The sequence below is a fragment of the Bos taurus genome, chromosome 8, assembly GCF_002263795.3.
Source record: "Bos taurus isolate L1 Dominette 01449 registration number 42190680 breed Hereford chromosome 8, ARS-UCD2.0, whole genome shotgun sequence".
In the NCBI taxonomy this organism is placed as follows: domain Eukaryota; kingdom Metazoa; phylum Chordata; class Mammalia; order Artiodactyla; family Bovidae; genus Bos; species Bos taurus.
This window is the reverse complement of record NC_037335.1, coordinates 27220058-27245575: the sequence shown is the minus strand read 5'-3', so window position 1 is coordinate 27245575 and position 25518 is coordinate 27220058. Positions and strand designations below refer to the sequence as shown.

The window sequence follows — 25518 nt, the reverse complement described above, 5'->3', positions numbered from 1 at the left end:
AGGGAGTCTCAGGCTGGGAATTTTCACACATAGTAGAGGATGCTAGATATTTATTAACCAACTATGTTAATCCCATATTTCTCTAGTGAGAAATGTTAATTTCATGTCATGTTGCCTGTGAAAAGCATATACTAAATCAATTACCTTAACATTACTTTCTGGTTATTTGTATAGTTTGTGAGTACCAAACGTGGCTTGAGTACTCACATTCTGGAAGTTTTGTATCCTTACCACCATCTCTTTTATGAGTTTACCAGAACCTTTGACAGGACTGGGTGACTAAATGTTGGGAATTTGCTCAACAGTAGATCTTTGAGTCACTCTGTCTTCAAGATAGAACCCATTAAGAAGTGCTAAACAGCAAGGTAACTATAAAATATCATAAGTTTAGATTAATAAAAATTCATAAATTTCATTCTCACAGTTTGTTCTACTTGATTCTGTTGTCCCTTTTGTAGGATTTTCCTGACTGGGTCAAGAATGTAAAACCAAAACAGTCTTGTTCAAACTGAAATGTTGTTTAATCACCAAGTTGTATCCAACTCTTTTGTGACATCTTGGACTGTAGCCCACGGGCTCCTCTGTCCATGGAATTCTCCAGGCAAAAATACTAGAGTGGGTTGCCATTTCCTTCTCCGAGGGATCTTCCCAACCCAGGATTGAACCCATGTCTCTTGTATCTCTTGCATTGCAGACAGATTCTTTACCACTGATCCACCTGGGAAGTGCTGAAGTTGAATATGTCTTTGTTTAAACAAATAGGGGAGTTATTATGTGACTTCTTCCTTTTCAATGTCTTATTTTCAATGTTCTGTGTCTATTCTTCAGTGGTTAAGGAGCATAGGGATAAATAAAAGACTTGTTTAGTTGCTAAATCACATCTAACTTTTTTGTGACTTCACGGACTGTTACCTCACCAGGCTCCTCTGTCCATGTGTTTTACCAGGCAAGAATACTGGAATGAATTGCCATTTCCTTCTCCAGGGGATCTTCCTGACCCAGGGATCGAACCCATCTCTCTTGTTTGGCAGGCAAATTCTTTACCACTGAGCCACCAGGGAAACCCACCCTTCATCTTGTTGTTCAGTGACTAAATTGTGTCTGACTCTGTGCGACCCTGTGGACTGCAGCAGGGCAGGCTCCCATGTCCTTTACTATCTCCTGGGTTTTGCTCAGGTTCATGGCCATTGGATTGATGATGCTATCTAACCATCTCATCCTCTGCCGATCCCCTTCCCTTTTGCTTTGCATATTTCCCAGCAACAGGGTCTTTTCCAGTGAATTAGCTCTTCGCACCAGGTGGCCAAAGTATTGGAGCTTCAGCTGCAGCATCAGTCCTTCCAGTGAATATTCAGAGTTGATTTCCTTTAGGATTGATAGATTTGATCTCCTTGCAGTCCAAGGAACTCTCAAGAGTCTTCTCCAGCACCACAGTTTGAAAGCATCAGTTCTTCGGCCCTCAGCCTTTATGGTTCAACTCTCACATCTGTACATGACGACTGGAAAAATCATAGTGTTGACTGTATGTACCTTTGTCGGCAAAGTAATGTCTCTGCTTTTTAATATGCTGTCTAGGTTTGTCATAGCTTTCCTTCTAAGGAGAAAACATCTTTTAATTTCATGGTTGCAGTCACTGTCTGCAGTGATCTTATAGCCCAAGAAAAGAAAATCTGTCACTGCTTCTGGTCCCCGCCCCCCATTTGCCATAAAGTGATGGAACCAGATCCCATGATCTTAGTTTTTTGAATGTTGAGTTTTAAGCCAGCTTTTTCATCTCCTCTTTCACCTTCATCAAGAAGCTCTTAACTTTAGGGAAACATGTGAATCCATGATGAAGGCCTCTGTTACTTTGATGAGCCTTAATTTGAGATAGTTTGCCCATATCTTCTATACCTTTTCTCCCCCACCCCTTACTCCATATTTTCCATAGTTGTGTCCTTAGCTGGATAAGGAACTAATATATTTACTTTTGTGACTGCTTTAATTGAGAAATCAGTCTGTTGGAAATAGCCCAATGACCCTCTCTCCCAATCCATTCACTATTATATTCTTTAAAAATGTGGCTAGGCAGATGTAAGAATTGAGATGGTCATAGTTGGCCTAAAACAATGGTTCTTGAGATTTTTAGTATTGATACTTTTAGATGATCATAGGCATTTCAGTCAGAGAAGGCAATGGCACCCCACTCCAGTACTCTTGCCTGGAAAATCCCATGGATGGAGGAGCCTGGTAGGCTGCAGTCCATGGGGTCGTGAAGAGTTGGACACGACTGAGCGACTTCACTTTCACTTTTCCCTTTCATGCATTGGAGAAGGAAATGGCAGCCCACTCCAGTGTTCTTGCCTGGAGAATCCCAGGGACAGAGGAGCCTGGTAGGAGGCCGTCTATGGGGTTGCACAGAGTCGGACACGACTGAAGCGACTTAGCAGCAGTAGGCATTTCAAAATGTGAGATGAAGTTGGCAGTATCCCATACCATAAAGTTTCAGTTAAGTCATACTCCTGCTCTTTGGGAAACTTGGAAAACATAATAATTGAATTGTTTTATAAAAGGCATTTAAGTAATTAAAGATTCATTTTCATAATTTTCAAATTAATTCTTCCACTTATTCAACTGGAAATCACAGAATCCAAGTATACATAGTATTAACCCTTTGTTTTCCATACTATCAACAATTGTACCCAAAATGAATTCATTTTATGTGTCACAATAATAGGAATATACACATTCACATACTATCATAAAGAACGTTTTACACTGTGTGTCACGAACACTGATATTTTCTTTTAAAATCTGTTATTTAAGAACATGTTGCTAGATTAATATACTAAATTCATTTCAAAACCGACTAATGAGTCAAATAGGCAGTTTGGGAAAAAGCACTCTGTTAATTAATTAGTCTCTGGTCATAAGTTGCAGCATCCTTTAAGTTGTTCTTTTCCCCACATTTAACTTCAGTTCAGTCGCACAGTTGTGTCCAAACTTTGCGACCCCATAAATTGCAGCACGCCAGTCCTCCCTGTCCATCACCAACTCCCGGAATTTACCCAAACTCATGTCCATTGAGTCGGTGATGCCATCTAACCATCTCATCCTCTGTCATCCCTTTCTCTTCCTGCCTTCAATCTTTCCCAACATCAGGGTCTTTTCAAATGAGTCAGCTCTTTGCATCAGGTGGCCAAAGTATTGGAGTTTCAGCTTCAACATCAGTCCTTCCAATGAACACCCAGGACTGATCTCCTTTCGGATGGACTGGTTGGATCTCCTTGCAGTCCAAGGGACTCTCAAGAGTCTTCTCCAATTCCACAGTTCAAAAGCATCAATTCTTCTGCACTCAGCTTTCTTTATAGTCCAACTCTCACATCCATACATGACTACTGGAAAAACCATAGCCTTGACTAGATGGACCTTTGTTGACAAAGTCATGTCTCTGCTTTTTAATATGCTGTCTAGATTGGTCATAACTTTCCTTCCAAAGAGTAAGTGTCTTTTAATTTCATGGCTGCAGTCACCATCTGTGGTGATCTTGGAGCCCAGAAAAATAAAATCAGCCACTGTTTCCACTGTTTTCCCATCTATTTACCATGAAGTGATAGGACTGGATGCCATGATCTTAGTTTTCTGAATGTTAATATTTAAGCCAACTTTTCATTCTCCTCTTTCACTTTCATCAACAGGCTCTTTAGTTCCTCTTCACTTTCTGCCATAAGGGTGGTGTCATCTGCATATCTGAGGTTATTGATATTTCTCCCAGCAATCTTGATTCCAGCTTGTGCTTCTTCCAGCCCAGCGTTTCTCATAATGTACTCTGCATATAAGTTAAATAAGCAGGGTGACAATATACAGCCTTGATGTACTCCTTTTCCTATTTGGAACCAGTCTGTTGTTCCATGTCCAGTTCTAACTGTTGTTTCCTGACCTGCATACAGATTTCTCAAGAGGCGGGTCAGGTGGTCTGGTTTTCCCATCTCTTGAAGAATTTTCTACCGTTTATTGTGATCCACACAGTCAAAGGCTTTGGCATAGTCAAAAAAGCAGAAATAGATGTTTTTCTGGAACTCTCTTGCTTTTCCCATGATCCAGCGGATGTTGGCAATTTGATCTCTGGTTCCTCTGCGTTTTCTAAATCCAGCTTGAACATCTGGAAGTTCATGGTTCTTGTATTGATGAAGCCTGGCTTGGAGAATTTTGAGCATTACTTTACTACCTTGTAAGATGAGTGCAATTGTGCAGTAGTTTGAGCATTCTTTGGCATTGCCTTTCTTTGGGATTGGAATGAAAACTAACCTTTTCCAGTCCTGTGGCCACTGTTGTTTTCCAAATTTGCTGGCATATTGAGTGCAGCACTTTCACAGCATCATGTTTCAGAATTTTAAATAGCTCAACTGGAATTCCATCACCTCCCCTAGCTTTGTTCGTAGTGATGCTCTCTAAGGCTCACTTGACTTCGCATTCCAGGATGTCTGGCTGTAGGTGAGTGATCACACCATCATGATTATCTGAGTCATGAAGATCTTTTTTGCATAGTTCTTCTGTGTATTCTTGCTACCTCTTGTGAATATCTTCTTCTGTTAGGTCCCTACCATTTCTGTCCTTTATTGAGCCCATCTTCGCATGAAATGTTCCCTTGTATGTCTAATTTTTTTGAAGAGATCTCTAGTCTTTCCCATTCTATTGTTTTCCTCTATTTCTTTGCATTGATCACGAGGAAGGCTTTCTTATCTCTTCTTGCTGTTCTTTGGAACTCTGCATTCAAATGGGTATATCTTTCCTTTTCTCCTTTGCTTTTCACTTCTCTTCTTTTCACAGCTATTTGTAAGGCCTCCTCAGACAGCCATTTTACTTTTTTGCATTTATTTTTCTTAGGGATGGTCTTGATCCCTGTCTCCTATACAATGTCACGAACCTCCGTCCATAGTTCATCAGGCACTCTATCATATCTAGTCCATTAAATCTATTTCTCACATCCACTGTGTATTCATAAGGGATTTGATTTAGGTCATACCTGAATGGTCTAGTGGTTTTTGCCACTTTCTTCAATTTAAGTCTGAACATTTAACTTAAAGGAATTCCATTATATATACTTGGTGAAGAGAAAGAAAGTGATTCCATGTACTGTTTCAGTCCATCGGAATGATTCAGAATTAAGCATGCAACTCTGCTCCAAGTGTTTCTCTTAATATGAATATCTCATCTTACTCTATGTGATTGTGATATTTCAACTTTTTTTCATATGGTCCCAGATTAGCAAGCAACATACATACACTTCCCTGGTGGCTCAGATGGTAAAAGGGTCTGCCTACAATGCAGGAGACCAGGGTTCGATCCCTGGGCGGGAAGGTCCCCTGGAGAAGGAAATGGCAACCACTACAGTACTCTTGCCTGGAAAATCTCATGGACTGTGGAGCCTGGTAGGCTACAGTCCATGGCGTTGCACAGAGTCGGACATGGTTGAGCGACTTCACTTTCACAATACATACACTTAGCTGAAGAAAAAGTGATTAATTGTGGGAAGAAAATTTATGGTACCACAGTTTGAGAGCATCAGTTCTTTGGTGCTCAGCCTTCTTTATGGTCCAACTCTCACATCCATAGATGACTACTGGAAAAACCATAGCTTTGACTATACAGATGTTTGTTGGCAAAGTAATGTCTCTGCTTTTGGATATGCTATTTAGGTTTGTCATAGCTTTTCTTCCAAGGGATAAGTGTCTTTTAATTTCTTGGCTACGGTCACCATCAGCAGTGATTTTGCAGCCCAAGAAAATATAGTCTGTCATTGTTTCCATTGTATTCCCATCTATTTGCCATGAAATTACGGGACTGAATGCCATGATCTTAGTTTTTTGAATGTTGAGTTTTAAGCCAGCTTTTTCACTCTTCTCTTTCACCCTCATCAGGAGGCTTTTCAGTTCCTTTTTTCTTTTTTCCATTAGGGTATCATTTCCATATCTGAGGTTGTTGATGTTTCTGCCTGCAGTCTTGATTCCAGCTTGTGATTCATCCAGCCTGGTATTTCACATGATGTACTCTGCATAGAAGTTAAATAAACAGGGTGATAGTATACAGCCTTGTCATACTCCTTTCTCAATTTTGAACCACTCAGTTTTTCCGTGTCTGGTTTTAAAAAGTTGCTTCTTGACCTGCATACAGATTTCTCAGGAGAAAAGGTGGTCTGGTATTCCTGTCTCTTTAAGAATATTTCACAGTTTGTTGTGATCCACAAAGTCAAAGGCTTTAACATAGTCAATGAAGTAGAAGTAGATGTTTTTCTGGAATTCCCTTGCTTTCTGTACCATCCAGTGAATGTTGGCAACTTGATCTCTGGTTCCTATGCCTTTTTGAAACCCAGCTGGTATATCTGAAACTTGTCCGTTCACATACTGCTGAACCTAGCTGGGAGTATTTTGGGCATAACCTTACTAGCATGTGGAATGAACACAATTGTATGGTATTTGAACATTCTTTGGCCTTGCTCTCTTTTGAACTGGAGTGAAAACACCTTTTCCAGTCCTCTGGCCACTGTTTAGTTTCCCAAATTTGCTGACATATTGAATGCAGCACTTTTAACACCATCATCTTTTAGGATTTTAAATACCTCAGTTGGATTTCTTGCATTCCTGTGTCTACATTGGAAGACCTAAGTCAATTTAAAATTTTCAATGACACTTACATTTCATTGGCAGAATTCAGTCACAGAGCCCATAGGTAAGAGAGGCCAGTCTTTTAGTTGACAGCAAAGAGCTAAAATGATTTCTGTCACTAAGAGGAAGGGGAGAATGGATGATGGAGACAGAAATGTATACCATACAAGTAATCCCAAACAAATAAACAACCAGCAAATATAGTATTATAAAATGAAATGTGATTTTAAAAGCCATTAAACAGGCTAAGCAGTTATGAGAGACTTATGGGTTTTGGTGTCTGTAGGGAAGACTTTCTTGAAGAGGTAACATTTAAACAATGTCTTGAGTGAAGTAAAGTAATAATGTACATGAAAATCTGATAGATGTTATATGTACGAAGGACCTGGTACTGCAGAGCAAGAAGGTTCTTGTGAATAAGAGTGACAGGTGAGGTTGGAGAGGTATATATAGGGCCAGATGGTATGGGATCATGTGGCTTTGATAGAATCTGGATTGTTTTCCTAATGTAACAAATCTATTAGAAGATTTTTAGTTGTCAGGAGCCCATGGGGCTATTGTAGAGAACTAGGCAAGAAGTGGAGTTGACTTACACTAGGATGATGGTGGTGAAGTATTTAGAATTGGGATATATTTTGTAGGTAAGTCTAATAGGATTTACTAATGGTTTGGATATGAAATGTGAAGAAACAGAGCAACCGAGATTTACTCCAGATCTTAAGTCTTTGAACACTGAGTAGGTGGTGGGGTCATTTTCTGAGAGGCAGAGAGAGCAGGTTTGTGAGAGAATAGGAAGTCAAGAACTTTATTTTGGATAGATTAAATTTGAGGTGCCTATTAACATTTCTCAATATCGAGGACCTTGAAAAATGATTTTAGCATTATGGTGGGGAGGGAAATCTGACTGGGGAGGTTACAGAGTGAATGGGGATGAGGAAGAAGAGACAGTTGATTGTAGGCAACACTTTTAAGGAATTTTGCTGAAAAGGGCAGCTGAAAGGTGGATCAATAGCTAGAGGACAATCTAATTTTGGAAAAAATTTACCTTGATATTCAGCATTTCAATGTTTGCACCTTTAAGTGTGGGTTACAGGTGTAAGAAATTTTTAAAATTAAGCTTTCCTATTCTACTTTTCAAGAATCTGTTTTATTGTTAAAGAACTAGGGGTCAAGTAATAATGTTTTTAAATTTTTTAATTTAAGGCAGTATCTTACCTTCTTTGCTATAGCTACAAAGCAATGCATTTAAAATGTTTTTTATTTCTTCAAGGCTGATAAAGAATTCGTATGGTCTTTGTGGAAACGCCTCCAGGTGACAAATCCAGATGTCACACAAGCAGTCAGTTTGGTTGTGGAAAGGTGAGGTACTAAGTTATTTTCCTATTGGTATTTAGTTTATCGAATTTGTTTCTTTTCATTATTAAAATTAACACTTAGCATTAATCTCCTGAAAGGATTCATTTGATTTCCAGAGGAAAGTTGAGCATGATTTTATAGTTATTTGACTTATTTCAAGGTGTGTCAATATGCTAAGTACAGCTAAGCCTTATCTTCTGCTCATATTCTGACATATTTGGGGAGTTTGCAGGTAAGAGATACAACTATGACCTACACACTGTGTATGTGCGTGTATGTGCAGGTGTGTTTTGAGCTTTTTCTGCTCCACTTTAAAAATTCGAGAAGTTCCTGTTGTTTGGCTTCAGAGACTGCCCCTGTAGATACATTCCTAGACATGATCTTTACTAGACATGGCTCAGTTTTTTTCCCCATAAGATAATTGGAGTGTGTACTTGAGAGCCTGAGATGACCTTGCCAGAATAGAGTAAGTGTTCTGGAATAGGTTGAGAGATTTCACTCAGCACTCTGTATTACTCTGTAGGGGATGCCCAGTCATTTAACTATAGATTATTGGGCCTCTCCTTGGTCATTAGAAACAGTGGAGTGATGCTGGGTACTCTTTATCAAACATTTGGTATACAGTAGTCCCATGACACTTACATAGCAATTAAAACACTTGCTTTCCTATTAAATGGATTTCATTACATTTTGTAAATGAGAAGCTAAGCATATGGTTGCCTTTTCCTTTTTCTTTATTGGAGTTATGATTATATAATCTGAATATCATTTTATGATAACTTGAACTATATTCACCTTTAGAGTTTCTAGCCCTGGGATCATTCTAATATTGTCTGGAATTTGACTTTGAAAAATCTGTGATACATGCCTATGTCTAATTTTAGCATTCCTGATTATTGTGAACTTTTAAATAGTTTCTTCTCATGGTCCTGTATGTCTAATTCATCAGTTTTTCCCTTTGGATGATCAGAATTAAGTTTTTTGTTGAAGTACCTTTGTTAGTTCCTCAATCTTTCTTGAAATTAACTGTGATTCCTCTCAGTTTCTCTGTTTTTTAGTAGAATAGACCTTTAGAAGATACATTCTTGGGATTTCTTTTGTCATTTCTGTAATTCTTTCATTATCCTTCTCTCCTTTTATTTGTATATATATTTTTACAACTTTCTAAAGCTGTTCTCAATTTACCCTTTATTCTTGGTTGAGACAGAAACAATAAAATAATTTAAGGCCATTTTTATTGTTCTTTAAGATTTTTATTTTTCACATTTTATAATATATATAATATATGGTCACATAAAAGTGTATCAAGAATTTATAAATAAATATATATATATGTTTTGGGGTGAGTACTCAGAAGCCTTTTGCTCATAATGTAGGTAATGGGAAATTTTGGAGGTTTTTGCTTTACAGCCATGATCTTCAGAACTTTATATTTGGAGAATTTATTAAAATGCAGATGTTCAAGCTGGATTTAGCAAAGGCAGAGGAACCAGAGATCAAATTGCCAACATCTGCTGGATCATTAAAAAAGCAAGAGAATTCCAGGAAAACATATACTTCTACTTTATTTGGCTACTGTGCCAAAGCCTTTGACTATATGGATCACAACAAACTGTGGAAAATTCTTTAAGAGATGGGAATACCAAACCACCTTACCTGCCTCCTGAGAAATCTGTATGCAGGTAGAGAAGCAACACTTAGAACTGTACATGAAACAGCAGATTGGTTCCAAATCAGGAAAGGAGTATGTCAAGGCTATATATTGTCATCCTGCTTATTTAACTTATATACAAAGTACATCATGTGAAATGCTGGGCTGGATGTAGCACAAGCTGGAATCAAAATTGCTGGGAGAAATATCAATAACCTCAGATATGCAGATGACACCACCCTTATGGCAGAAAGCGAAGAAGAACTAAAGAGCCTTTTGATTAAAGTAAAAGAAGTGAGTGAAAAAGTTGGTTTAAAACTCAACATTCAGAAAACTAAGATCATGGCATCCAGTCCCATCACTTCATGGCAAATAGATGGGGAAACAATGGAAACAGTGACAGACTTTATTTTTGGGGGCTCCAAAATCACTGGAGACGGTGACTGCAGCCATGAAATTAAAAGACACTTGCTCCTTGGAAGAAAAGCTATGACAAACCTAGATAGCATATTAAAAAGCAGAGATATTCCTTTGCCAAAAAAGGTCTGTCTAGTCAAAGCTATGGTTTTTCCAGTCGTCGTGTATAGATGTGAGAGTTGGACTGGAAAGAAAGCTGAGCACCAAAGAATTGATGCTTTTGAACTGTGGAGTTGGAGAAGACTCTTGAGTGTCCCTTGGACTGCAGGAAATCCAACCAGTCCATCCTAAAGGAGTTCAGTTCTGAATATTTATTGGAAGTACTGATGCTGGAGCTGAAGCTCCAATACTTTGGCCACCTGATGCAAAGAACTGACTCATTTGAAAAGGCCCTGATACTGGGAAAGATTGAAAGCGGGAGGAAAAGGGGATGACAGAGGATTAGATGGTTGGATGGCATCAGTGACTCCATCGACATGAGTTTGAGTAAGCTCTAGGAGTTGATGATGGACAAGGAAGCCTGGCATGCCACAGTCCATGGGGTCGCAAAGAGCTGGACATGACTGAGTGACTGAATTGAACTGATTAAAATGGAAGAGGAGACCCAGGAGTCTTTAAGCTTTCCAGGTAATTCTGATGTCCATAGATCATATGATTAGATACCTTGGAATTCAAATTGACCTTTAAAATTGGCAACCTGTAATTTGCATTTCTAATTTTATAATTACGTAAATATTTCTTTCCTTGAGAACCATGTAACATGTTTGGACTTGATATAGGAAATAATATGATTAAAGAAAGAATATTCTAAGTATTAATGTCAAATAGAATTTCTTTTTTATAGTTCATTAATTAGCCAAATTTTGCTACATTCAAGTCATTTTATATTTGTGCCTTGGTCTTCCTAGACAACATTTTTTCCCCTGGTATTTCTAATTGCTTTTCTTTTCTAGTGTTTCTTACCATAAAGAATGTCAGTGTTCAAACATTTAAATGGTGGGCTGAAGACATTCTTCCTTGGGCCCTTGGTTTATGGTATGAATTTTGGCCAGGTGGTTTTTAAACCTACTCATAGCTGTGATCTAGGATTTCTTTTTATTGCACTCCTGAACTAGTTCCAGAGTTTCTAGAATCCCACATCTTTTTTCTTTTGTTGAATTATATTTTTGAAGTTTTTTTCTCAGGAGGGATGCATAAGTGGTTCATTTTCTGACTCCTTATATGCCCAAAATGTCATTCTTTTGTACTTGTGTTTGATTAATACTTTAGCTGAACATAAATTTTAAGTCCATCTAATTTCCCTCAGATTTTTTTAAAGTATAGCAGTGGTGTTATCAAGTGTATTTGTGATCCCAGTGCAAGTGAGATTGTTATTTCTTTCTAGGTAGCTTGCTTGAAGTTTTTAGGATTCTCTCTCTCTATTTTCAGAGAAGGCAATGGCATCCCACTCCAGTACTCTTGCCTGGAAAATCCCATGGACGGAGGAGCCTGGAAGGCCGCAGTCCCTGGGGTCGCTGAGGGTTGGGCACGACTGAGCGACTTCACTTTCACTTTTCACTTTCCTGCATTGGAGAAGGAAATGGCAACCCACTCCAGTGTTCTTGCCTGGAGAATCCCAGGGACAGGGGAGCCTGGTGGGTTGCCGTCTATGGGGTCGCACAGAGTCAGACACGACTGAAGTGACTTAGCAGCTTAGCAGCTATATATTTTAAAATTTCAGCATTGTTTATTAATTTGAACCTTTTAAAAATTCAGAATCTCAGCCTTTGTGGGGTTCTTTCAACATCAAGACTTAAGATTTTATTTTAATTGAAGAAAAATATGATTCTTATATTTTCCTCCTTGTCTGTTCTTCACACTCTTAGAGGTTGGACCTTCTGGACTTGGCCTTCTTTTCTATCTTATTTTCTGTCTTTTAATTTTATCTCCTGAGTGGTTTTATTATGTTTTATTGCATCAATATATAGATGTTTTTTAATTTTAGAAGTCAAATTTTTATTTCTAACGTTTTTCTTATTTGGTTTTTACTTTTTCATAAGTCTTCTTTAAAAGAATGACTTTTTAATCTTTTTGATTATAATTTTTAAGTTCTTTTCTGTTTCTGACATTATCTTTGTTTCCTGTTGGTTAACTTTTATCCCTACTTTTTTACTTTAATGCTGATGGTTTCCTTCAAGTGTATGATGGTTCTTTACTGTCATATTTTTTGTGTGAAAGTGTAAATTGCATAATGTAGAAATGTTGCTTTTAATGAATTTGCATTTTTCTATATTTGTTTACCAAAATGTTTCTCCTCTGAATGAGAGGATTGACTGTGGATATTGTGTAAGAGAAGGGAGCGGACTATCAACAAGCTTTCCTGAGGGATGTATGGCAAATGGGCTTCACTATACAGAATGAAAAGTAGACTCTTAAATCTTTCCCTTTTCTGATTGTATTGTTTGTCCCAGAAACCATAGTGGGGATCTTTTTCAGGAACATGGTTCTTTTGGGTAGTCTTGGGCCATTTATTGTAGGCAAATATTGCAGGTAGCTCTTTTGAACATGGATAAATAGGAAGCCCAGATTTTTGATTAATGGTTCTTTAGTCATCTTGATCCTGTACTTAGTAATTGGGTAATTAGAGCCTCTCTGGGCCTCTTCCGGAAAAACTAGCTTCCTCTTCCATTATAGACAGTGTGTAGATTTTGATTTTTCTCTTCTGGATTTGTCTCTGTGTGTCCATCCTTCTGTTGGTCAGATATTTGTCCATTTTGGAACCCTCTACTTATTTCCAGGCTAGGAGACTCAAGGCAGTGTGATTTAGGCATGTCAGTGCCATGTTGGTTCATTTTTTTCAAGAGGACTATAATTACCGTTTTATTCAAGAGAATATAATATTTTTAGAATTATAATATATTTTATTTTGATATGTCATCTTATTTAACCAGTATCTTACTGTACATTACAGTTACTTTATTTTTTAAAAAAATTTATGATGATCTTTCATGATGAATGGCCTTGTGGATAAAGTTTTATCTACAAGGATAAATGGTCTTAACCAGTGGTGCTACTGACACGGTATATGAAGGCGGGAAATGCTAAATATCCTGAATTAAATAGGATGCTCTTGCTCAATTAAATAACCCTTGGAGATATTGGGTGTTCATTCCAGACCACTGTTGTAAAGTGAATAGTAAATAAAGTGAGTCACACCAGTTATTTGTTTTCAAGTGTATATAAAAGTTATGTTTATACTATACTGTAGACTATTAAGTGCACAACAGCATTATGTCTAAAAACAATGTACATAATTTAAATATATTGCTAAAAAAATGCTCTCATCTGAGCCTTCAGTGAGTTATACACTTTTTGCAATAGTGACATCAAAGATCACTCACTGATCACAGATCATCATAACAAATATAATAATAATGAAAAAGTCTGACATATTGTGAGAATTACAAAAATGTGACAGAGAGACATTCAGTTAATGTTGGTGCTGGTAGATTTGTTTGATGAAGGGTTTCCACAAACCTTCAATTTGTAAAATGTAGTATCTGTGAAGCACAATAAGCAAAGTTCAATAAAATGAGTTATGCCTGTACTGCTTCAAATGCCCTTGGTCCCCTTTTGGAAAAATGCTTGTCTTACCAGTAATTCTTTTTTTTTTTTTTTTTTTTAACCTTTTTGGTACTGTATTATATGCCTTAGAAATCTTTTTGGTGGGGTGTCTATATACATATTTTTGGGTTGCACATGTTTTACTTTTTATTATGGAAAATTTTAATTTGATGTAAAGGCAGAGAAAATACATTAGTGAACTCCCATGTTTATTCATCACCCAGCTTGAACAGTTGTCAGCACACGACCAATCTTGTTTCATCTGTAAACTTATTCTTCCTTTCTTTTGCTCTGCTGCCTCTACCACTGATGGATTATTTTGAAGGAAATTCCAGACATCATGTTATGTTACCCACGATTACATTGGTGTTTACAGTCAGTTCTTTTTATTCACAGGAGAGCTCATGACTGATGGTACTATAACTCATGCCTGAACATGGTTTGTCTAACACAGTCTTTTCTCCATAAGCAAGTCATAGCCTTCTTGCACTTAAGAACACTAGACAGCACTTCATCACTGTGCTTGGTGGTCATTTGAAACCGCAAAATCATCAACAAAGGGCAAAGATGTGAAAAATGTGGTACTAAGTAGACCATGTGAAGAATACTTGTTTACAGTATGAGAGCTGAAACCAGAAGACAGAGTGTTCCCTTGTTTGACTTCAGCTGGGAACATGTGGCTCAGGTGACTTACATTTTTCACCACTTTGTACATGTCTGCAAATGACTGAAAAAGTGCCTGGGTATTGATTTTATGCTTACAAGTAAGTTTTAGTAAGTAGGAAAGTTCACAAGTTCTGGATATGTGAATAAGTATTGACTCTATCTCTAAAAGATTAGCCTTTTAAAAAATATAACCATGAAATCTTTTTCATACTTAGAATTCTATAATTATTCCCTAATATAATCAAATATCCATTTTCAGATTTCTCCAGCTTTCTCATAACTTTCTTTTGAAAGCTGGTTTGTTCCTATGAGGATTCAAACATAGTCTACCCACTGAACATATGGGTTCCTTCTCCTTCTCTCTCCTTTTCTTTGCAGTTTATATTTGGAATAAGTTGGGTTGTTGATCCTGTAGAGTTTTCCACATTCTGGATTTTTCTGATTGTAATTTTTTTTTACTCTATAATTATCATACATTAGTAATGAGACCTAGAGGTAATTTATTCAGTTTCAGGTTTGATGTTTTGGCAAAGAAATCTTCTTTGGTGTAATATGATTCTTAGTACATCACATCAGGAGACACATAGTATATTGTCCAAATCTCTTTTTTTTTTTGCATTGTTGTGGTTGATCGCTGGGTTGTATTTCTTTAATCTAGAACAGCCTATCTTCTTCTCTTAATGGGTCAGTTTGGGTGATATTTAACAATGTTAAATCTTAACAATCTTAAATCTTCTATATTATGAACATGAAATATGTTTCCAGTTATTTATATCTTCTAAAATTTCTTGAAATAATGTTTTATAGTTTTAGAGTATGTTTGAAACTTTTTTGATAACTTTATTCCTTAATATTTTATTCTTTCTGATTTTATTATAAGTGAAATTCTTTTCTTAAGTTTATTTTCAGATTGTTTAGAATGGCACCCCACTCCAGTACTTTTGCCTGGAAAATCCCATGGACGGAGGAGCCTGGTGGGCTGCAGTCCATGGGGTCGCTAAGAGTCGGATACGACTGAACGACTTCACTTTCACTTTTCTGCACTGGAGAAGGAAATGGCAACTCACTCCAGTGTTCTTGCCTGGAGAGTCCCAGGGACAGAGGAGCCTGGTGGGCTGCCATCTATGGGGTTGCACAGAGTTGGACACAACTGAAATGACTTAGCAGCAGTAGCAGCAGCAGTATAGATTACAATCGATGTTTTTTATATTGATTGCATATCCTGCAAGTGTGCTGAGCTCATTTTTCAGTTCTAATTTTTTGGGTAGATTCCTTAGGATTTTCTACTTACAAGATCATGTAATCTGCAAATATAAATAGTTTTGTTTCTTTTATTCCAAACTTGGTGCCTTTTGTGTCTTTCTCTTGGCTACTTACCCTGGTTAGAACCTTAATACATTGTTGAGTTGAAGTGGCCAGAGCAGACAACTTTGTTTTACTCCTGATCATAGGGAGAAAACACCCAGTCCTTCACCACTAACTATAAAATTATCTGTCAGTTTTTCATAGATGTCCTTTAACAAGTTTAGGAAGTTCCCTTCTAGTCCTAGTTTGTTAAGTGTTTTTATTATGAAAGGTAGTTGAATTTTTTCAAATATATCTTCTGTATCTATTGATATGATCATGTGATTTTTGTTTCATATTTTAGTGATATGATTTATTATGATAATTGATTTTCAGATATGAAACAACCCTTACAACAACCCTGGAATAAATTCCACCTAGTCATGGTATATAGTTCTTTTAATATGTTGTTGAATTTTGTTTGCTAGTATTTGTTTAGAACTTTTGCATCTATATTGATGAGAGATTCTTAGTCTGTAGTTTTCTTATGATGTTTCTGTGTGTTATTTTGTATCAGCTTAATACTGACTGTATGAAATGGGTTGGGAAATACTCTCTTCTATTTTTTTGAATTTTTTTCTTTTAATAATCGGTATTAATTCTTCTTTCAATGTTTGGCAGAATTCAGGGGTGAACCCATCCAGGCCTGGACTTTTGTTTGTGGGTAATTTTTTAAAAAATTACAATTAGAATTTCTTTACTTATTACAGGTCAACTCAGTATTTTATTTTACTTTTGGTATTTGTGTTTTCTAGGAATTCACCTATTCCTTTTAAGTATCTAATTTGCTGGCATACAATTTTTCACAGTATTCCTTTATAATGCTTTTTATTTTTGTTAGGTTAGTGGTAATATACCCTTTTTTCTTTCCAATTCTGGTAGTTTGAGGCTTCTTTCTTTTTAATATTGTCAGTATAGCTAAAGGTTTGTCAGTTTTGTTGATCTTTTCAAGGAACCAGCTTTTGGTTTCCATCCATTTTCTGTTGTTCTGTTGCTAAGTTATGCGCAACTCTTTGCAACCCCATGGACTGTAGCACACCAGGCTTTCCTGTCATTCAGTATTACCCAGAGTTTGCTCAGACTCATGTCCATTGAGTTGGTGATGCTATTTAGCTATCTCATCCTCTGTTGCCTGCTTCTCTTCCTGTCCTCAATCTTTCCCAACATCAGGGTCTTTCCCAGTGAGTCAGCCCTTTACATCAGGTGGCAAAAGTATTAGTGCTTCTGTATTGTTTTTCTATTCTCTATTTCATGAATTTCTTCTCAAGTCTTTATTTCTTCTTTGTAATTGCTTTAGGCTAAATTTGCTCTTATTTTTCCAGTGTCTTATGGTTGAACATTAGGTTACTGTTTTCAGATCTTTCTTCTAGCTAAATATAGGTATTTATAGGTATACATTTTTCTCTAAGCACTATTTTAGCTGCATCCTATACATTTTGATATTTTATGCCTTATTTTTGCTCATCTTAAAGTATTTTTTGATTTATCTTTTGATTTCCTCTTGACTTTTTTTTTTAATGCTATTTTGTTTAATTTCCACACATTTGTGAGTATTTTCATTTGATTTCTAATTTTATTTCATTGTGGTCAGAGAACATACTTTGCATTATTTTTATCTTTTTACATTTATTGAGTTTTTAAAAAAATAGTCTAACATGATTTATCCTGAGAATGTTCCTTATACACTTGAAAATTATATAAATTTAACTGTCATTTTTTAGAGGGGTATCTGATGATGTTTGCAAGGTCTAGGTTGTAGTGTTGCTGAGGTCTTCTGTTTTCTTGTTGATCTTCTGTCTACTTGTCTGTCTGTTATTGAATGTGGGTGTATTGATATTATCCAGAGAAACAGAGCAATGGCACCCCACTCCAGTACTCTTGCCTGGAAAATCCCACGGACGGAGGAGTCTGGTGGGCTACAGTCCATGGGGTCGCTGAGGGTCGGACACGACTGAGCGACTTCACTTTCACTTTTCACTTTCATGCATTGGAGACGGAAATGGCAATCCACTCCAGTGTTTTTGCCTGGAGAATCCTAGGGACAAGGGAGCCTGGTGGGCTGCTGTCTACGGGGTCACACAGAGTCGGACACGACTGAAGTGACTTAGCTTAGAGAAACAGAACCAAAAGGACATGTGTGAGTATAATTATAGAAAAAGACTTATTATAAAGAACTGGCTTACATGATTTTGGAGACTGGCATGTCTACATCTGTAGTATGATCAGTTTGAGACCAGGAAAATTGATGGTGTAGATAAAGGCAGTCTCTGGAGATTTTTATTTCAGGAATGCTGGTCTTTTTATTCTGTTTAGGCCTTCAACTGATTGGATAAAGCCTACTTACATTATGAAGGGTATTATGCTTATTTAGAGTTCACCAATTTAAATGTTAATCTCATCCAAATATGCCCTCCAAGTTGACCATCACGGTGGCTATTGAAGTCTCCAACTATTATAATTGAATTGTCCATTTCTTATTTCATATCTGTCATTTTTCCTTCATGCATTTTAATCCACTATTAGGTACATATGTGTTTATAAATGTTTTGTCTTCCTGATGGATTGACTCTGTCAGGAACTTGTTATAAAATGTGCCTCTTTCTTAGTGACTTTTTTGCTTAAAGTTTATTTTGTCTGACATTAGTGTAGTTACTCCATCTTTCTTGTGGTTGGTATTTACCTATGTTTTTTCTCATTCTTTACTTTCAATGTATTTACGTCTCTGAATCTTTCTTTTGCATTAAGTGAATATTTTCTAATATAGCACTTTAATTTCTTTATTTTTTCACTATATTTTTTTTGAGATTTTTTAAAAAGTCATTGCTCTAAGATTTACTGTATGTATCTTAACAAATCAGGTCCAGGTTTAGCCAAGCTTAATTCCAGTGATATATAGAAATATTACTGAAATACAGCCATATTCTCTTTAATCCCTTTTTGTGGTATTGTTATACATATTATCTATTAATATTACAAACACAACAATACATTATTATAATTATTGCTTTATTATTTGTAGTCGTTTCCTTAGCCCAATAAAAGTTTGCTAATACCTACCTCATTTATGCTGATACTGGCAATTATATTACACATGATACATTTTTATATGTTTTGAGCCTGTGAATACATTATATACCTATTACTTTAAGCAATTGCTTTACAAATTAGTTAAGAGAAGAAAGTAGAAAGAAATGTACTTTAAAATGGTCTTTTATTATAATTATATAATTACCAGTAAATGTTTGTTTTCACATGTGGATTCAAGTTACGGTCATCCCTCAACATCCACTGAAGACTGGATCCTGGAACCCCACAGATACCTAAATTCTAGGATCCTCAAGTCCTTTGCATAAAATGGTATATGTTTGCATATAAACTATGCATATCCTCTTAAAGTGTAAATCGTCAGCATCTCTAGATTACTTATAATACCTAGTGCAATGTAAATGCTATGTAAATAGCTTCATATATAATGTAAATAAAATGTAAATAGTTGCCAGCACATGGCACATTTGAATTTTGCTTTTTAGAACTTCCTGAAAAAAATTTTTTTTCAACAATCTTTGAGTCGCAATTGATTGATTCCGTGGATGTGGTAGCCATGGGTATGGATGGCTGTACTGCCTTGAATCACTTGGTTCTTTTATAATTTCTTTCTCTTTCTGATTTCCTCTATTTGATGTGATATTGTTATGATATCTTTCTTTACTTTTAAAACCATGGTTTATTTAGTTTTATGAACATGTTTATAATGGCTACTGTGAAGCCTTTTTTCTTTTTTCCAAATATGGTCACTTTCCCAGATAGTTTCTTATCTGCTCTTCTTCCTAGTGTATGGGTGATGTTTTCCTGTTTTTTTGCACAAGAATTTTTTGATGGGAAGTGAATATTTGAGATATTATATTGTAGCAAATTTGGTTACTGTTCTCCTGCACCCTTTTCCTCCAAACCTGTTTATTTAATTGGTGACCAATTGGATTATGTTAGTAAAGTCTGTTTCCCCTCCCACAGTGTTAAGTCTCTGATGTTGCTTTTAAGGATATGTGCAGCTTTGGAGAAGGAAATGGCAACCCACTCCAGTATTCCTGCCTGGAGAATCCCATGGACAGACGAGTCTGGCAGGCTACAGTCCACGGAGTCACAAGAGTCAGACACGACTTAGCGATTAAACCACCGCCAGCTTTGGGTATGCTTACAGTCATCCTAGCATGACTGTGATTTTGGTTTTCCTCTTTTTTTCGACCACAACCAGTCTTCACCAATTGGTGGCTTCAGTAATTGGTGGCTGATTGCTCAGTTGTTTTCAACAATGCCCTAGAGCATAAAATGCTTCACAAACCAATGTAATCAAATTGTGACTCCTTTGATATTTCTGAGTCAGTGTTTGATATTATTATTTTCAACCCTTGAAGGACTTCTTTCATCCTTATTCCTCTCCTGCAAATAAGCAGGCCTACAACTTAGCCTGTGTCTTAACTCTCCTTCCAGTTGTTTTTACCATAACCTACATTCTTCTTGAGAATGCCTCTAGACTTGAACTTCTTCACACTGTGTTGCAGATGAAGTCATTTCCCTTTGGGAAGAGATTAGGATTGCATACTTTGTATCCTGCCTCTCCACCCCATATTTCCAACCAGGCAAAATCTGAGCCAGGCCTCTGGAGGTGGGACAGTATCATGCTTCTCTGAGTGATACCTCCTTTCTATGTGCTGATTTCAGTAATCTTAGGTTCTCTTGACTTGCCTCTCCTGGTGTAGAACCACATAGCTTATGTCATAAGCTAGAGCAAGGGTGTTTGGGTCTCCAGTATTCTCGACACTGTACACCTGAGATGGAATCTTTATTCCACAGACAGATGCTGAACAGAGAATGGAGTCTTCACCACTCAACTGCACTTGCCTGGGATTTGTCTGTAGCCAGAGTTACCTATGTGTTAGGGAGGGGAGGATGAGAAATGGTGATATCTTGCTCCTCCTGGGAAGAAAAGTTCTCTGACTGGGAACTTGGAGAAAATAGAGTCTTGTTTTCTTAGCTGTATCAATCTGGAGTAGACTCTTCACCTTCCTGAGCACGGAGGGTAGAGGGGAGGAAATGGTCTTAGTTCAGATACCATGTGTGTGCTTAGTCTCTCAGTCGTGTCCAACTCTTTGTGACCCCAAGGACTATAGCCCACAAGGCACCTCTGTCCATGGGGATTCTCCAGGCAAGAATACTGGAGTGGGTTGCCATGCCCTCCTTCAGGGGAACTTCCCAACCCAAGGATTGACCCCAGGTCTCCTGCATTGTGGGATGACTCTGTACCATCTGAGCCACCAGGGAAGCCCTCAGTTACCATAAGATGTTTTAAATAAATTTTTTTTTTTTCTCCCAGTAGCTTTCACCAGTATCACTAGGTAGTGGGTTGGCAGAGCTCCTCAAACTGTCACGTGAGAAGTTGATCTCCCAGTGTTTGCTCTTTTGGGCTGCTAAATTTTGGGGTAATTTGTTATCTAGCAATAGACGGCTTACATACCAGACAGAAGGCTTAAGCGTGCTGTGCTTCGTCACTCAGTTGTGTCTAACTCTTTGGGACCCCATGGACTGTAGCCCACCAGGCACCTCTCTGTCCATGGGGATTCTCCAGGCAAGAGTACTGGAGTGGGTTGCTGATAGGGCCCACGTAGGGTCTCATTGTTAAGGTGGCTCATTATGTTGACCTTGCAAACAGAATAAAATCAGTGATCCTTGAGACTGACCAAATTGCCCAAATGACATTCTGTTTTTTCACTGGTGCCTATCTTCTCAAAGCTATGAGACCACCAGATTCCAGACCTCTGGCTATGTGACCATTTCATTGAAAGACCTTTCCATTTCATAAGAAGGACCCTGTGAGAAAGGGAGGATGCTGGTTCTCCTTAAGGGCCAGTCACCCTCTCTTTCCCTCTAATAAATTTCCCTTTTCTTGCCTGACTGCGTGGCTCACTCTCTTTTTCTCTGCACTTGCCTTATAGTTGCCATGACCTCCTTCAGGGGATCTTCCTAACCCAGGAATCAAACTGAAGCTTTCTGCATTGCAGGTGGATTCTTTACCATCTGAGCCACCACAGTTGTATATGATAAATACTGCCTATTGTTTCACCAGATTATACTTCTACTAGCAATGTAAAAATGTACTGATGTTTTTCCACATCTTGACCGTCACATTGTTTTTAATTTTTTGTATCTTTGCTAATCTGAAAGGTAAAAAATAATATACTGAAATAATTTTTACTTGCAATTTTGTTACCATGTGTGAGAGAAGACTAAGACATTGTATATCCTTTTCTGTGGACTTCTTATTTTATATATCTTTCTATATCCCTTGCTTATGGCATTTCCATTTAATGTCCTGTGGTACTCTTCAAATTCAGTGTATTGTGTACAGAACTTGTTGGCTTCTCCTCTGAGTTTTTTAACTACCTAACTTTTTCTCTACCACAAACATGCCATTTTCTTCCTTTTCTCTAAATTTCACATTTAAAGAGTAATCTTTGATATTTTTTGGTCTCTTTGAACAGAAAATCAATTCGCAAGTTCAGTCGCTTTTTGTTTTGCCGTGTCACTCAAATCCAGTAATTCCTCTGTGTCCTTAACATCCAGACCCTCCATCTAGGCCCTTAATATCTCAGCTGTGCACATTTTATTGATTTCTTTCTCAAAGATCAGTTCTGTTTTACATCTTCACTTTGAGACAAAGCAAGAGATAAGGCACCAAAAATTTTATTAAAAATTTATTTTAAAGGTAACCAATGAAAATTCTAAGACCTTTTAAATGGATATGTTAGGTAGTTAGAATAGGAAAAAGGAGTCCGAAATGGTGATGGCTAGAAGACAAAGACGGGAGAAGCCTGCAAAAATAGAACAAAGGAAAATCTGAGGACAGGAGTGAGACCCTCAGGTGAAACAAACAGCTCTCCTGGCTAGCCCAGTTTACATAGGACAGGCTCAGGGGGAGGAGACCAAACATATAAAAAGAGGGGCCAAAATTGAGCCTCTCTTTTCTTTTGGGACGGCGTGCCCTCACGACTCTAGGATGTATTTTCTTTTGCTTGCCAAATAAAACTGAGCTTTAACTAAGCTGTAACACTGGTCTGTCGTTTCAAATTTTTGCTGCGGTGAGACAGAACTGAGGAAATTATATACTCCCCCAAGAGAGAACTAGAGGAAACATTACCTTTTGGTGCGGATGCCAAGGTGATCCCAAATGTTGCCGGGAAATAGGACTTTAAGATCCAGAAGTGCATGGCCATAATTAAAACAGCTGTCTCCACTGCATTTACTCATTCAACAAATATCAATTGAATGTTATGTGAGTGTCAGATGCTGAGCTAAAAGTTAGGGAGGGTTCTGTGTTTGACCATGAAGGAGTTCTGTCTAGTCAAAAAGTTATTTGTAGAAAGAGAAAATTTGTAATAGAGTTTGCTAAGTACTGTGGTTAAGTATATTCATATTTATGTCATTATTTCTTCCCTTGATCTGGAAAAAGATGTACAAAGAATTATTACTAATTCTATTTAATTAGAATTTTAGCTGCTGATGTTTAGTCACTAAGTTATGTCCTATTCTTTGTGACCCCATTGACTGTAACCTGCCAAGCTCCTCTGTCATGGGATATTCCAGGCAAGAATACTGGAGTGCATTGCCATTTTCTTCTCCATGGGATCTTCCTGACCCAGAGATCACACCCATGTCTCCTCCTTGGCAGACAAATTCTTTACCACTGAGCTACCTGGGAATTCCAAGTAGAAGTTTATGCTACTGAAAATAAAATTTTGATTTTCCTAAGTTCTATTAGAGAATGATATGATATAAATAGAAACATTTGTTATATTATTTTCCTTATGAATTTGTTTTTAGAAAATATTATTTTCTGTGATTTATAGATATTTGTGTTTACCTGCCATTTTATGAGTTTATTATTAACTGCTGTTGCTAGAAGCACATTCTGAATCTATCATTTCTTGTTTATTAGCCCTGAAAATCTAATTTCCTTGCTATTATATATAAACTCTCACTTCACACTATCATTAGTGTCATAAGAGCACAGTCACTGTATTTGATCTTTGAATGCATAAGGAAACATTACAACTTGAATAGGTAGGAATGATAAACATTGAAGGAACAGTATTATTTATGGTGTTTCATGGAATAGCAATACATTAGGAACTTGAATTGTTCAACTTTTCTTTGGGTAACTAAATATGTGTCATGGAGAAGGCAATGGCACCCCACTCCAGTACTCTTGCCTGGAAAATCCCATGGACTGAGGAGCCTGGTGGGCTGCAGTCCGTGGGGTTGCTGAGAGTTGGACACAACGAAGTGACTTCACTTTCACTTTTCACTTTCCTGCATTGGAGAAGGAAATGCAATCCACTCCAGTGTTCTTGCCTGGAGAATCCCAGGGACGGGGGAACCTGGTGGGCTGCCGTCTATGGGGTCGCATAGAGTCAAACACCACTGAAGTGACTTAGCAGCAGCAGTAGCAGCAAATATGTGTCAGTGATTTTTGTGATCCAGCCAGGTTTGTGCCTCAGACAGACTTCATCCTAGCCTTTAAAATTAATAATACATCATTTTGTCTATTAAGAATACTACTTTGAAAAAAAAAAAGCATACTAGTTTGAGTTTGAAGTATTTAGAACAACAGAAACTGCTATTTTGCTTACTAACATTATGTAAATAATTTTATGGACTTAACCAACAATATATGGTTCTGTCTTTTATGTGTATGTACTCTGTTGCTTAGTTGTCTGATTCTTCGTGTGTTTTATGTAGCTCAGCGTTAAAGTGCTGAGCTTGTGATCTACCTGTAATGTCAAAGAATCCCAGGAACTGTCTTTCTCTGTTTTGTTGCTACTAATCCATTTACCTCATGTGAAGTATTGACTCACTGGAAAAGACCCTGATGCTGGGAGGGATTGGGGGCAGGAGGAAAAGGGGATGACAGAGGATGAGATGGCTTGATGGCATCACCGGCTCGATGGACAATGAGTTTGGGTAAACTCCAGGAGTTGGTGATGGACAGGAAGGCCTGGCGTGCTGCGATTCATGGGGTTGCAAAGAGTCAGACACGATTGAGCGACTGAACTGAACTGAACTGAATCCATTCAGAGTTGGGCTATAGCTTCTTTCTAGCTTTTACATTTGCTACTCATGGTAATCTCTTTTGCCTTTCTTTTCTGTTATTTGATATATAAGACAGAAGAGCTACAGTGGTCTAATAAATATGGTCTGTAGCCCTATGTCAGAATGTGAATCAAACTTATGACTTCTAAGTGAAAATCTTGTTAATGATACATCTTTATTTCATAGAAGACCAGTAATAACCAATTCAGAGCCCTGCATTTTGAGTAGTACTACCTTAAGTTTCTGCACTATAATACGTACCACCTTCACTAGAAATACTTTAAGCTCTATGAATGAAATAGGATAAATTATGAAGAGAACCAGAATAGTAGTCTTCAAGGAATCACCAACAATTCTTGAAGCCATAATTAAACATACACGAGGAAAATACATCATAAAAGTTCTGTTAAATTTAAAGTTTTGGAAATAATGAAACTAAGAAAATTAGAAAGAGGCATTGATACTTTCTTTGCTTAATTGATAGAGAAGGAAATTATGGGTGGATTTTATTTATTTATGAGTTTCAGATCTCTTTTTGGTGGTGTACCTGATTTGTTCTCCACATGGATGTTTCCCTGAGTTGCTGAATTTGACTGTTTTTTTAACCACCTGATGATGGATTGAGGGAGGTTGTCTGGTGGGAAGGAAGCCTATAGACCACTGGACATGAAGTATGGATTTTAAGTGAGTCTG

At 37.3% G+C, this 25518-nt stretch overlaps 1 protein-coding gene and 1 long non-coding RNA gene across 6 annotated transcripts in view; both read left to right on the top strand.

Moving 5' to 3' along the window:
* CNTLN (centlein) overlaps window positions 1-25518 on the top strand; it is a 352812-nt gene that overhangs the window by 898 nt on the left and 326396 nt on the right. For all 5 annotated transcript variants that reach the window (XM_059889137.1, XM_024995809.2, XM_024995808.2 and 2 more), the window contains exon 2: window positions 7915-8003. In XM_059889137.1, coding sequence (XP_059745120.1) covers window positions 7915-8003 — 89 coding nt within the window. The remainder of the gene's footprint in view (window positions 1-7914; window positions 8004-25518) is intronic.
* Window positions 10703-22776, top strand: LOC132345938 (uncharacterized). The gene is made up of 2 exons (XR_009495530.1): window positions 10703-19867; window positions 21672-22776. It is a non-coding gene; the product is annotated as an uncharacterized lncRNA (long non-coding RNA).